Consider the following 15,337-nt stretch of genomic DNA (forward strand, 5'->3'; position numbering starts at 1 on the left):
AAGGAATTGCTTAATTGTGAAATCTTTTCTTGTTGACATTACATGATGTCACTGAGGTTTATCCACAAAAACCTGCGTCTGTGGAGCACATGGCTTTGCTATGACAAGTCACTGAAAAAATTAAACAGTTAGTTGACCTTTGGTATAGGGACAAACTGGAGGAAGGTGCAATGAACAAGTACGTAAAGATTCGGGGTAGAATAGGTCTTCAGCTACCCATGCTTGCCGTAAAAGGCGACTATGCTTGTAGTAAGAGGCGACTAATGGGATTGGGTGGTCATGCTCGGTGACTTGGGTTGAAGCATGTCATCGATCCACTAGCGTAGATCGATGTTGATAATATCAATCACTGGATTTTGTGGTCCATCCTCGATTATTTACAGACCGCCGTCAAAAAGCTGGAATATTGCTGAGTGCGGCGTTAAACAACAAATCAAACAACTAACTAGTTCCAGAAAAAAGGGCTTTTGGCCACAATCCCTCCATGAGGATATGAGTACAACACAAGGGAAGGATGCCTGTGCTGCTGTATTGGGCAGCAGAGTTTAACTGTGGCAGGGAACGCTTTGAAGACGACCTCCATCCTGGAAGGCCTGTCACATCATCAATGCCAGAAATGATTCAGAGAATCCATGATAAAATGACGACTGAATGACTCAGTATCATATTCTAATTCAGTAGGTTTTTCCCTGGTGAGAGTACATTTCATTATCACAGAAACTTTGACAATGAAGAAAGTATCTGCTCATTTGGTCCCAAAGCTTCTGACATTTGATAAATAAACGCACCATGTGCAATATGTCTGATATTAATCTAGCTCTGTCTGAAGCTGAGCCAGAAAGGTTCTTGCAGTGGTTTGTGACTATGTGACTATTTCTTCCAAATTCCAAACCAACAATCTTCAAGTACTTGATCACTTCACATTCCTTCTTTGTGAGGCTTAGAACATTTGCCCTTGTAGCATATAGGGGGTGAGTGGGTTTGGGAATCCACGTGGTCCCGGATCTGCCCTTGATGCAACTTTCTGAGCTACGTGACCAGTGAATCAAGCCTTTGTTGTGAACGGTTTGAGAATGAACTTATATGACATGTTGAACTTTCTTTATTCAAGTAAATGGTTTCAATATTAACTAAACAAACAATGTACTGTTAGATACTGTGTGGCAAACACCGTTCGGTCTGGATTAACAAATGGTAAAAACCCTAGTTATGAGGCTGTCGAAAAATAAACCAAACAAAAAGGTCTGGAATAACAGTCAAAAGAAACCGTTTTGGCTTTTAACCATTTGCCCTTTTGACTATTTTACACCTTGGCCGTTTTGACTTGCTCTAATATACATGACTATTTCTGAAAGCAGTCACATCCTCGTTCAGTTGTCATGCATGCTCAGCCGTCTTCATTAGCTGTTGCCCATGTTACACACGTACTATCTCCGTCCACACGTTATAAACCCCCGTGAAGATCCGGGTTAGAATAGGTCTTCAGCAACCCAAGATTGTGGTAAGAGGCGACAAACGGGATCGGTGGTCAGGCTCGTCGACTTGGTTGATGCATGTCATCGTATCCACAGGAACTCGTTATTGGTCAGTAAATAAAAATATATACCCCCTATATGTAAGTAGAAGATTTACATATAGGGGGTATATATTTTTATTTACTGACCAATAACTAGTTCCTGTGATCGTAGCCCAATTGCGTGGATCGATGCTCATGATGTCAATCACTGGATTGTGTGGTCCAGGCTTGACTATATACAGACCGCCGTCATATAGCTGGAATATTGCTGTGTGCGGCATTAAACAACAATCAAATAAACAAACAATGAAAAAAACCCTCAAGAAACTGCTACGACAGTGTGTTTGTCGGTGCAGCGATGGCGTACGGCAAACCACGGATTCTAACCCTATTCATGTGACGTAAGACGCTGCAGTGATTGTGATAAAGAATCAAAACATAACAAGGGTTAGACACTCGATAATACAACTTATGCATATACAGGTGCAATATTATATTTTCCATACCAAAATCGTCCCATTTATATTTGAGAGCTCTTTTCGTCTCGGCTGGTAGCTCCCTGTCTGGGATGAAAATATAGCTGTCGTGTGTCCCTCGATATCTGCCATTATCACAGGATTCCTTCCTCATGACGCAGCGTTTCTCCTTCCGCCCGTGTCTCGAGGGGGAGTAAAACAAACGCTTGTCCCTCATGACGTCATAGTCTAGCTTCTCGAACCCCTCTGCTGGGTAAATATCCCCGTTTGTGATCATCACAAGTTTGTCTTTGAAATGTTGGTGCACAAACTCAAATATACCCACGTAAACCCTGGCATTTGGTATTCTGTCGAATTTCAACTTCGGCTGTGTTCCAAGTCTTGATTGGATGTATTCTGGCATACCGTCTTGGTCGTAAAACAGGTGTACCTCGAACACACACGGGTGTCGAAGGGTGTGAATCAAACTCTCCACGTAATCGGCCATCCGTGATTCAACCCTCTCGGGTGTCGGGTCTCGGAAATATGTCTTCTTGTACTTGGGGTCCGTCATCAGAGGGAATGTTGTGAACACTATCAGGTGACTCTTGTTGTACGGCTTGTCCACACCTCGGGCTGACCATGTAATGGTGAGTGTCGAGATATGTTTGATGACATATAACGCGTAGGTTATTACCAATAACCCGAATGCGACTCGGAAGTATTTGAAAGTCGACATCTTGTATAAGCAATGTTATAACTCCCCACAGACGAAGGCGCTGTTATTGGGTTCGAATCCCACATTCAAACCTTTTTTAATCCCCGGCGTGTCACCTACATCAGAATGAAAGAATATATTTATAAAAACTTAATATGAAAAATCCCAAGTATATATTATTCTCGTTAGTGTGCCGAATATGTTAAACCTTATTATGAAATTTGCAGCTTTTTGAAAACATTAAAATTATGTTAATTGCTGCAGTTTATTGATTGTTTAGGTTATGTAAGAAATATATTTATATTTTAATACAACAAAGTACAAACAGGTACAGACCTGTTCCTGTTCTGCCCGCCGTGATATTGCTGGGATATTGCTAAAAGCGTCGTAAACACTAACTCACTCACTGTACCTGTTTTCCTTGGTTTACCAAGGCGGTAGACGCTGACGAGCTGCGCCCCCGCTCCCCAACTGACACACTGTCATATAACTGAATATTGTTCAAAGAGGCGTAAAAACTCACGACCTCATTTTGTTTGTGACCGTGGATGTGTTGTCCGATGTCCAGCTGGGGGAACTAGAAGGAATTAAACACGTCCAGGGACACATACACCCAGCCGCCATCACAACTCTTCACAACTTCGTCGTCGTCGTGAGGCAAGTGTTGAATGTGATGCTTTGTGCTTCTTGTAAATAAACTCCTTTAGTCTCCTCTTCCTAGACTTGCTCCAAGGCTGTACTGAAAAAAATACATGTACATGGATGTGTAGTAATTCTATCCTCCTAACAGACCAAACGTATGCTTGTACTGCATCTCCGTTTTAAGTCTGACGCATGTTTAACTTCTATCAGTCGGAAACCAAAAAAACTGCAATTAAATTTGACATGAACATGCATTCTACATTGAGAGTATGTATCCAAGGCAACATGTATCTCAAGAGAGAACGTGGTTTGGACCAATTGGCAGTCCTGGGAAGTTTAAAAAACCCAAACCCCATCCTCGATTATCCAGTGCGTTACATTTCCATCATGGTCAATACCCTGGTCCCACTAATCACCATAGCCTCGTTTAGAAAGTGACCTTGTCTCCCTGGTATTTGGTGAAATTGTAGTTAACACACAATTTCAAACAAAGATGGCTTTGAGTGAGTGAGTGAGTGAGTGAGTTGTTTTACGCCGCTTTTAGCAATATTCAAGCAATATTACGGCGGGGGACACCACACATGGGATTCACACGTTGTACCCATGTAGGGAATCGAACCCGGGTCTTCGGCGTGACGAGCGAACGCTTTAACCACTAGGCTACCCAGCCCCCACAGTTCAGTGAAACCCCGTGCGGCGCTAAACAACAAACTCAAAGAACCTTAACCTGAAAACCCCACCTTCGTGGCGACAACTGCCGGGATATTCAAAAGGGCAGGACGCTGTACTACTACTACTACTACTACTACTACTACTACTACTACTACTACTAATACAGTTCTCAGGAAGCAGTAAGATCCATAACCAAAAATAGAAACCAGTTGTAACCATGCTGGTAAATAAACGTTAGGTCTAGTTAGCTCACCTTGCACTCCTCCAACTGATTCTCCCTGGTAATTGTAAGAAAGAACCCAGGAATTATTGTCGAAACAAAATCTTAGGCTATGAATTGCGAGCTTGGGTGATTTCGTTACACCGTTTAGAGCTGTAACGGCCTCTGTGCTGAACTACCGTTTTATTGCGTCTATATATAGACGCGATTTCCTATAGACAACCCATACTTTTACAAAGCCGCCGTTATTGTCCTAGCCAGTCGTAGTGTACAGCGTTGTGAGGCTAGGACATTGTAACGTGTGTATATAGGTTTGCTGAACAAAGTGCTTCTTTCAGTGTTCCAGGGGTAACAGCCAGCGCTGTTATGTTCTGGTAGGAAGGCTCTTTATGTTGTCGCCCATACTTTTGTATTGACTGAAATGACCTCTCCTTTTAGGCATAGTCCACACCACTTAATAGAATCACGAAATATCACGATGATTATTTGAAAGAACATAGCTGCATGTGATCTAATTCTTATAAAAGTTGCATGCAATTCCGGCGACAAGAATTATGACTTAGGTGAACTACTCAAACAACACACTCCAGGCAGATCTACCCGATTTGCAGAACACCTGCTGTATCAACCAAAGGTCAAGACTCAAGGATATGGGCATCGGACTTTTGCCTTTTCTGCAGCTACGACTAAAACAATCTTCCGCTTGACCTCGGCACCTCTACATCCTTCACTTCTTTCAGGACCAATCTGAAAACGCACATGTTTCAGAAGGCATATCTTGTCTGAACTGTTTTATCTGGCCGCTGCTTGGAGATTGGAGTAATACGTAATATAATATGTACTATGAACCCCTGATATAACTGGAATACTGTGCAATGCTGCGTTAAACCCGACTCATTCACTCACCCATCCTGGGTAGATGCGATGTACACCTTTTTAGTCAGGTGAACTTAAACAAGGCAACAAGAAGACATCTTCCCGAGGCAAGAGAGTTACCTGACTATAAAAGTCCAGTTTCCACCCTTGCCGACCTAGGCTGGAATTCCTGGGCTGGACCATAGCGCCATCAGTGACTATTACGAGTTATGTCCCTTCTATGCCTCTCCTATGGACCAATCAGATTCCACCTTTCGTATCACTTGCATTTGCTTTAAACAAAATGGCGGCGCCCAGTCAAGACGATGGGATCGATAATCAAGATCTATATTGTGATAAAACGGATCTTACATCACGAACTGCATCAAATCACGTGAGCACCATGATTAAAAACATGAAAAAAATTGGAAAATATCCGTTGACGCCGAGTTGGCGGTGCACATGCTTTGCAAATCCTGACCGAACTCTGCATAACAGTTTACGAACAGGATTTCAATTTCATTGTGCGAATTTGATTGGACTATACAAGACTCGTTAGTCCAGCCAAAATCTAACTCCATAATACCAGCCTTGCTAACGACAACAATATATAAAGTAAGGCATTATATATATCTATCTATATATATCTATATATATATCTATCTATATATATATATCTATATATATATCTATATATATATATATATATATATATATATATATATATATATATATATATATATATATATATATATATATATATATATATATATATATATAGATCCCATTCCTAAGTATATTGGTAGATTTACGTAAATTATTGTAACTGGAATGTCAATACCATGCCCCGGCCCTGTTTGAGTCACAAGAACTGCAGTCGGATCCATTAGCTGTCGTAGATCTTCCCAAACCAAGAGATGCAGAAACGAAGACCAAAGTAACGCTAGTTCTGAAAGATGGTCAGCTGCTTTAATGTATCTAAACAGAGCGGCAAATAACAATGTTCAATTCCTTTAAGAAAAAGAAAAAATTATCATTCCGAAAACAAATCTTATCAATACGAAATTGAAAAAATCTCACTAGATTTTATGCACCTTACGTGTCTGAAAGAGTGAGTGATTGGGTGAGTGAGTTGGATTTAATCTCGCTTTTAACATTATTCCAGTTATATCACGGCGTATCAGCTTAATGTGGGAGTAAAGCCCGAAGTGATGCAGGTCTAAGACGTTTACCACTTCGGTGAAACCCACGAGCTCGGGTATGGTGCTGACAAACCTAGAAACATAATCGGGCCGAACCGGGATTCGAATCCAAAATCATAGGTTTCTGGAATGTTCAAGGGACGCAACTCTACACAGCCAATTGCGGCGCCTTAGACGACCTGGGCGACGGCGGCCACATAATACAGCCGGTGTCTGTCTCTCTCTTTATCTCCGTCCCCCCCCCCCCCCCCCCCCCCCCCCCCTCTCTCTCTCTCTCTCTTTCTCCCCCCCTCTCTCTCTCTTCTCTCTCTGTGTGTCTGTCTCTCTACGTACGTAGTTAATACAGTACCTCGGTATCATTAGCAAATTGGTCATTCCCGAGCTCTAACTTGTTCAAAGTTTGACAATTCTGTCTCCCTAACACAACTAATCAGTTAAGTGTTCAGTATATTGCAGACGAGGGTTGCCTGCTGACTCCAGCAAACAGATGACGTCGTTCCGCACGTACACGTTCGCTTGGTCGACTTTCAAGGTTAACGTCTTAACGATTGGAGAAAGCACACACGATCAATTCAACATAGCTAATTTAGGTGCTGTTTTTTTCTGAATCTTGAAAACTCAGCAGATAATAGGTAAATTATTCATTGCAATTATTTGAACCTGGAGAGGTCCTTGCATGACACGGCTAAATAACACCGATCCAGATTCTAATTTTCAATTTCACGTCTGAACGCTACCGTTTCTGTTCCCACAATGAAGCCTAAATTTCAACTCATTTGCATATTGAGAGGGCCCAATTGGAACATTAATTTTCACGGTGTCAAGATCATAGTGATCATATATTCATTTCCCTCCTGTATCCGTTGTTGTAGTCCCTATATCTAATTCCAAGGGTGGCACTTGTACACTTATGGTGTACTCTGTATTTTACATTGTTGTACAGAAGGACAGAAGGTGAGACCTTAATAAGTCTCTCTCTCTCTCTGTCTCTGTCTCTCTCTTCGCTTTGTCACTCTCTCTCTCACCCTCTCTCTCTTTCTCTGTCTGTCTCTCTACGTACATAGTTAATACCTCGGTATCATTTGCAAATTGGTCATTCCCGAGCTCTAACTTGTTCAAAGGTTGACAATTCTGTCTCCACAACACAACAACAGTCATGTGTTCAGTGTATTGATGCTGTCCTTTTGTATTGAGAGATGTTCATGGAAGCTTGGAATGTTTTGTGAGATTTTACGTACCCTTCAGATGGACGATATTGGAATTATTCAGATGAGTTAGTGAGTTAGTTTTTTTGGCCAGGCTGGACAGCAGAGTCAGCCTATTTAGTTTGCTGTTTGTAAATATCTACCGCATACGAGCACAGACATGGTACTGACAGACCACGGTTCAGGGCGAAGCTTGGATTCGGACCCACGACCAAGGGGCGTTCCCTATCAACTGGTCTTTATTTATCATCCCGTACGACCACTCTTTGTGGCTGACTTTACCATTCATGGTCTGTACCTGTATTTCATAAACAGTTTCATTTAACTTGAACCTTTTTCGCCAACATAGGGTGTCGGGTGTACGAAAAGTCATGTTAAGTCTATCCCTGCTCATATGTCAGAACATATAATGTTTCTTCACAAGGTCTATATATGTTTTCAGTTGGAAGAGACCTTTGACTGAAGCTTTGCAATGTTCTCTACAGTCTCTCGATTTGCTGGGATCGGGAGTCTACGTGCTAGGAGACAGCAAACTAATTCAATTTCCTGCTTGATGAGTTAGTTTGCTGTCTCCTAGCGCCTGTGGCGGTACGCATCGTCTGTCTCTGTGGTAGACATTGTCCGTCCCTGTGGTAGACATTGACCGTCTTTGGAAGTATACATTGTCCGTCTCTGTGGTAGACATTGTCCGTCTCTGGAGGTATAAATTGTCCATCTCTGGAGGTATACATTGTCCGTCTCTGGAGGTATATATTGTCCGTCTCTGTGGTAGACATTGTCCGTCTCTGGAGGTAGACATTGTCCGTCTCTGGAGGTATACATTGTCCGTCTCTGGAGGTATACATTGTCCATCTCCGTGGTATACATTGTCCGTCTCTGGAGGTATACATTGTCCGTCTCTGGAGGTATTCATTGTCCGTCTCTGGAGGTATACATTGTCCATCTCTGGAGGTATACATTGTCCGTCTCTGGAGGTATATATTGTCCATCTCTGGAGGTATACATTGTCCGTCTCTGGAGGTATACATTGTCCGTCCCTGGAGGTATACATTGTCCGTCCCTGGAGGTATACATTGTCCGTCTCTGGAGGTATACATTGTCCATCTCTGGAGGTATACATTGTCCATCTCTGGAGGTATACATTGTCCATCTCTGGAGGTATACATTGTCCATCTCTGGAGGTATACATTGTCCGTCTGTAGGGGTATACATTGTCCATCTCTGGAGGTAGACATTGTCCCTTTCTGGAGGTATACATTGTCCGTCTCTGTGGTAGACATTGTCCGTCTCTGTGGTAGACATTGTCCGTCTCTGGAGGTATACATTGTCCGTCTCTGTGGTAGACATTGTCTGTCTCTGTGGTAGACATTGTCCGTCTCTGGAGGTATACATTTTCCATCTCTGGAGGTATACATTGTCCGTCTGTAGGGGTATACATTGTCCGTCTATGTGGTAGACATTGTCCCTTTCTGGAGGTATACATTGTCCGTCTCTGGGGGTATACATTGTCCGTCTCTGTGGTAGACATTGTCCGTCTCTGGGGGTATACATTGTCGGTCTCTGTGGTAGACATTGTCCGTCTCTGTGGTAGACTTTGTCCGTCTCTGTGGTAGACATTGTCCGTCTCTGTGGTAGACATTGTCCGTCTCTGTGGTAGACATTGTCCGTCTCTGGAGGTAGACATTGTCCGTCTCTGTGGTAGACATTGTCCGTCTCTGGAGGTATACATTGTCCATCTCTGGAGGTATACATTGTCCGTCTGTAGGGGTATACATTGTCGGTCTCTGTGGTAGACATTGTCCGTCTCTGTGGTAGACATTGTCCGTCTCTGTGGTACACATTGTCCGTCTCTGTGGTAGACTTTGTCCGTCTCTGTGGTAGACATTGTCCGTCTCTGTGGTAGACATTGTCCGTCTCTGGAGGTATACATTGTCCGTCTCTGGGGGTATACATTGTCCGTCTCTGGAGGTATACATTGTCCATCTCTGGAGGTATACATTGTCCGTCTGTAGGGGTATACATTGTCCATCTCTGGAGGTAGACATTGCCCGTCTCTGGAGGTATACATTGTCCGTCTCTTGGGGTATACACTGTCCGTCTCTGTGGTAGACATTGCCCGTCTCTTGGGTAGACATTGTCCATCTCTGGGGGTAAACATTGTCCGTCTCTGAGGTAGACATTGTCCGTCTCTGGGGGTATACATTGTCCGTCTCTGTCGTAGACATTGTCCGTCTCTGGAGGTATACATTGTCCGTCTCTGGAGGTATACATTGTCCGTCTCCGTGGTATGCATTGTCCGTCTCTGGGGGTATACATTGTCCGTCTCTGTGGTAGACATTGCCCATCTCTGGGGGTATACATTGTCCGTCTCTGGGGGTATACATTGTCCGTCTCTGGGGGTATACATTGTCCGTCTCTGTGGTAGACATTGCCCGTCTCTGGAGGTATACATTGTCCGTCTCTTGGGGTATACACTGTCCGTCTCTGTGGTAGACATTGCCCGTCTCTTGGGTAGACATTGTCCATCTCTGGGGGTAAACATTGTCCGTCTCTGTGGTAGACATTGTCCGTCTCTGGGGGTATACATTGTCCGTCTCTGTGGTAGACATTGTCCGTCTCTGTGGTAGACATTGACCGTCTTTGGAAGTATACATTGTCCGTCTCTGTTGTAGACATTGTCCGTCTCTGTGGTAGACATTGACCGTCTTTGGAAGTATACATTGTCCGTCTCTGTTGTAGACATTGTCCGTCTCTGTGGTATACATTGTCCATCTCTGGAGGTATACATTGTCCGTCTCTGTGGTATACATTGTCCGTCTCTGGAGGTATACATTGTCCGTCTCTGGAGGTATACATTGTCCATCTCTGGAGGTATACATTGTCCATCTCTGGAGGTATACATTGTCCGTCTCTGGAGGTATACATTGTCCATCTTTGGAGGTATTCATTGTCCGTCCCTGGAGGTATACATTGTCCGTCTCTGGAGGTATATATTGTCCATCTCTGGAGGTATACATTGTCCGTCTCTGGAGGTATACATTGTCCATCTTTGGAGGTATTCATTGTCCGTCCCTGGAGGTATACATTGTCCATCTCTGGAGGTATACATTGTCCGTCTCTGGAGGTATATATTGTCCATCTCTGGAGGTATACATTGTCCGTCTCTGGAGGTATACATTGTCCATCTCTGGAGGTATACATTGTCCATCTCGTGAGGGATACATTGTCCGTCTGTAGGGGTATACATTGTCCCTCTCTGTGGTAGACATTGTCCATCTCTGGAGGTATACATTGTCCGTCTGTAGGGGTAAACATTGTCCGTCTCTGTGGTAGACATTGTCCGTCTCTGTGGTAGACATTGTCCGTCTCTGGAGGTATACATTGTCCGTCTCTGTGGTAGACATTGTCCGTCTCTGTGGTAGACATTGTCCGTCTCTGGAGGTATACATTGTCCATCTCTGGAGGTATACATTGTCCGTCTGTAGGGGTATACATTGTCCGTCTATGTGGTAGACATTGTCCCTTTCTGGAGGTATACATTGTCCGTCTCTGGGGGTATACATTGTCCGTCTCTGTGGTAGACATTGTCCGTCTCTGGGGGTATACATTGTCGGTCTCTGTGGTAGACATTGTCCGTCTCTGTGGTAGACATTGTCCGTCTCTGTGGTAGACATTGTCCGTCTCTGTGGTACACATTGTCCGTCTCTGTGGTAGACTTTGTCCGTCTCTGTGGTAGACATTGTCCGTCTCTGTGGTAGACATTGTCCGTCTCTGTGGTACACATTGTCCGTCTCTGTGGTAGACTTTGTCCGTCTCTGTGGTAGACATTGTCCGTCTCTGTGGTAGACATTGTCCGTCTCTGGAGGTATACATTGTCCGTCTCTGGGGGTATACATTGTCCGTCTGTAGGGGTATACATTGTCCGTCTCTGTGGTAGACATTGTCCGTCTCTGGAGGTATACATTGTCAATCTCTGGAGGTATACATTGTCCGTCTGTAGGGGTATACATTGTCCGTCTATGTGGTAGACATTGTCCCTCTCTGGAGGTATACATTGTCCGTCTCTGGGGGTATACATTGTCCGTCTCTGTGGTAGACATTGTCCGTCTCTGGGGGTATACATTGTCGGTCTCTGTGGTAGACATTGTCCGTCTCTGTGGTAGACATTGTCCGTCTCTGTGGTAGACATTGTCCGTCTCTGTGGTACACATTGTCCGTCTCTGTGGTAGACTTTGTCCGTCTCTGTGGTAGACATTGTCTGTCTCTGTGGTAAACATTGTCCGTCTCTGAAGGTAAACAATGTCCGTCTCTGAAGGTAAACATTGTCCATCTCTGGAGGTAGACCTTTCTCACCACTGGGATAAACACCGTCCGTCACTGGGATATCCACGTCCAGACCTAAGATGTATGATAAAAAAAAAACTCATTCAAGAACATTTGATTTTAGATATTAATGAGTCAAATTTATTCTTTAAATAACAATATCAGTACATTAACATCACGAAAACATATTTCGAACTGGTTAGTCAAATAAAACGCATTGCCACTATATGGCAGTCCCATTACACCCATTGACTGGGTTTAAAGGTATCATGCACGTGTTCTTTCCCGTTCTTCTGGTGGAGGCAGCAGATTCTCTCACATACATACTATCCTTACAGTTTGGAACGCAGCGCCTGAACGCAACTCTAAATTTAGAGGATAATAACCCATATATGATAGGGTTGCCAGCGCTGTTAACATACATCATGATCCTCGCAAAAGACAGTATATTCTGATAAGTTTCAAAGCCCATGTCCTGTAGGACGTTTGGAGGCACAAATATCACAAGGATGATCACGAGTCGCATCGGCAACAAACATAGAAAAAACAAGGCCATAATGGCGATAAGCATGTTGACGACTTGTTTCCGAGAGTTGATGGTTTTGCTGTTGGTGTAGTCTCCGGGGTAGTTGTCTGCCGTCAGGTGGCAAAGCTTGCAGATGATGCCGGCGTACATGAAGACCAGCATGCACAACGGAAGCGCAAACAGGAACACAAACACGAACAGGATGTACGTTCTCTGCCACACGCCGGACGTCATGGTGCGACACACTTGGACCGTCGAGCCGTCCACGTTGAAGGTCGCGTCCTCGATGAAGGTGATGAAGACGAAGGGCAGGGACATGACGTAGGAGACGAGCCAAATGACGGTGATGACGATGCAGGCGCTCGCCAGGTGGCACCCTCTGTGCTCCTTCAGGGGGTGACAGATGGCGAGGTAGCGTTCGAAGCCGATGGTGAGGAGGGTGAGGCCGGAGGAGTGGAGGGAGGCGTGTTCCAGAAAGGGGACGATCTTGCCTGGAACAGAACAAGAAACATTTACACGTCAGTGTTTGCTTGTTTGTTTTTTAACGCCGCACTCAGCAATATTGCAGCTTTCTGACGGCGGCCTATAAATAATCGAATACAGATCAGACAAAGCAGTGGTTGATGTTTTGAGCAACTACCCACGTCATTACTTGTTTGATAGGCATTACTTAGAAGATGACGGGTGACAAGGTAGACACAATTTTATGGATAACAACTTCTTTAATACTGTAAAAAGCAACGTTTCGGCTTTGATCCTTGTACCGTTGTCAGGACTGTAAGTAATGCCTATGAAACAAGTTATCCGTCGTTTACATGGAGACGTGGCAATCAACACCATCAACAGTCCTGCTTGACAACGGTATTAGGATCCATACCGAAACGTCGCTTGTGTCTACCTTGTAACCCACGTCATTAGTTGAATCACTGAGCCTGACCAAAAGATCCACTTTGTCGCGTCTTACGACCAGCATTGGGTGAGTGAGTGAGTGAGTGGGTGAGTGAGTGAGTGAGTGAGGGAATGAGTGAGTGAGTGTTACACATGAGTCAGCAATATATAAGCTGAAGGCATGACATTTTCATGATAACAACGTCTCTATTGATTTTAAACGTCACTTTCTTGTGACAAGGCGAATACTGAGGAAGGGGCAAGAAGATTCAATGAAACATTACAAAACATTAAAAAGATCTTATCATTAAAATGCGTTTCCTTGGTGTTCATTCGGCAATATTCCCGCAATATCACTGCGGTGGACACCAGAAATGGGCTTCACACATCGTACCCATGTGTGGATCGAACCCGGGCCTTCGTCGTGACGAGCGAACGCTTTAACCACTAGGCCACACCCGAGTTGAATGTAGACGAACCATATGGTTGTCTGGATATCAGCGTCATCCAATGGCGTCTATACTTAGTTTGACAAAATCAACCATTTGTTGGTCTGGTCTTGGTTCGACTATCCCCGGCCGCGTCATACTAAAAGACGTTAAAAGATGGTACTTGTTGTTACCCTGTCTGGCGCTCGACATTAAGGGGCTAAAACAAGGACTGGATGGCTCGGAGTCAGTATACTGTGTCTGAGTGGGGTATTCATGTTAACTGCGGCATTGTATCTCAGTGAGCTAGCACTATAAATCGGCATCAGTCCGGACTAGTACAAGCAGCCACACACACACACGTACATGCACGTCGCTATATAAGTGCAATAATCTTGGACGCAACGTTAAACCACATTTCACCTCACCTCACCTTGGTTCGACTATCTAATATAATTAGTATAACATGACCTTGGGTGAAATCTAAACAATTAATGCAGCGTGGATAATTTTGAACAGTTCAGCAGGTTTACTTTAGGAACTAATTAATTATATTTACATCAGTGATTAGAAAGTATAGACAGATAATTAAAACAAGCATTGTTGGTTAACATCAGATTCCGTGGTCAACCGCATATTGTGTGATCCATAGTTGTTCGTTCCAAGGTAGGAGGTGTAGCCTACTGGTTCAAGTGTTCGCACGTTCGATTCCCCACATGGGATCATGTGTTTACCTTTGTCTCTGCAGTAATATAGTTGTAATATCGCATAAAAACGGCGTAAAACTAAACTCACTCCTAACCAGGTGCCCTCTCATATGCATCTACTCAAATATTCCCATTTTGACCCTAAACATAAATACAATAATTTAAAGCGGAGGCAATATAGAAAAACCCTATTGATAAAAATACGGTAGGAAAACAGAAGCGAGGCTTCCAGTGATAAAATAAGTTACTAGTTTAGATATGAAATTGGCTAACATAATTGGCACCTTCTCTTGATTAAGCAGGTGAAATCAAGAACCACAATAAAACTCGCGATTTAGCCCAAGTCAGTGCTATGATTTAGCCCTGTTGTGTCTTCAAACATAGAACAGATAACCATATAGTCTGTCTCCCCGATCCTAGAGAAAAGAAAAGGAATCCAACTCAAGTCTAGAATGATTTGGCAAGTCAGATCGTGTTAGCCTGAAGTTAAGCATTGTTCTAGTCTCAATTTGAAATCTATTTTGTATTTTGTTGATATTTTATGTTAAATAAGATAGATTTATTTCTGGGACTAAATGTATCAATAACGGAATGATACACTATACTGACGCGTCTCAAATACATTTAAAAAGATTCAGTATTGGTAAAACAACCAAAGAACGTTTTTATTGTTATGAAAACTGTTTAAACGCAATCGTAGTTAAATATGGAAGGGAGATTTTACGAACGATTCGATGCCCGTCAAACTGTCAAACGCGATATGTCATCGCCGTGTTAGTGGGTTGATGCACCTATCAAGACAATTTATGTCTTCTCTGTGTGAAAATAGCACTCGATCAATATCTCAGTCCGACAGCAGACGAAGAATTACGTTTGGTGCCACAGAGGGTGATCGTGTTTCGAAGAGAATGGTGTCAAGATAATGTCAAATCCAACGTGACTCTACAGGGCAATGCAGTTAGCACACGTGCTGCGTTCTT

General features: G+C 43.6%; 2 protein-coding genes across 5 annotated transcripts in view; both read right to left on the reverse strand.

The window, feature by feature from the left end:
• Window positions 1–1,742: 1,742 nt before the first annotated feature.
• LOC124138085 lies at window positions 1,743–4,378 on the reverse strand. 2 transcript variants are annotated; one of them, XM_048393790.1, is made up of 3 exons: window positions 4,257–4,378; window positions 3,102–3,423; window positions 1,743–2,805 (listed from the first exon to the last, which is right to left on the reverse strand). In XM_048393790.1, exon 3 carries the CDS (start codon window positions 2,708–2,710, stop codon window positions 1,847–1,849), a length of 864 nt encoding a protein of 287 aa, XP_048249747.1. In that variant the 5' UTR covers window positions 2,711–2,805; window positions 3,102–3,423; window positions 4,257–4,378; the 3' UTR covers window positions 1,743–1,846. The 2 variants fall into 2 exon arrangements, with proteins under 2 accessions (XP_048249747.1, XP_048249746.1); XM_048393789.1 differs by having other exon boundaries at window positions 3,102–3,428.
• Window positions 4,379–11,927: 7,549 nt separating this feature from the next.
• LOC124138083 (QRFP-like peptide receptor) overlaps window positions 11,928–15,337 on the reverse strand; it is a 163,969-nt gene continuing 160,559 nt past the window's right edge. For all 3 annotated transcript variants that reach the window (XM_046504603.2, XM_046504602.2, XM_046504604.2), the window contains exon 4: window positions 11,928–12,825. In XM_046504603.2, the coding sequence (XP_046360559.1) occupies window positions 12,032–12,825 (794 nt within the window). In that variant the 3' untranslated portion in view covers window positions 11,928–12,031. The remainder of the gene's footprint in view (window positions 12,826–15,337) is intronic.

The sequence above is a fragment of the Haliotis rufescens genome, unplaced genomic scaffold, assembly GCF_023055435.1.
Source record: "Haliotis rufescens isolate VD_foot unplaced genomic scaffold, xgHalRufe1.0.p SCAF_12, whole genome shotgun sequence".
In the NCBI taxonomy this organism is placed as follows: Eukaryota; Metazoa; Mollusca; class Gastropoda; order Lepetellida; family Haliotidae; genus Haliotis; species Haliotis rufescens.

Excerpts from the sequence above, each read along its gene's own strand:
- LOC124138085 (XM_048393790.1), bottom strand. The coding sequence starts at position 2,710 with ATGTCGACTTTCAAATACTTCCGAGTCGCATTCGGGTTATTGGTAATA.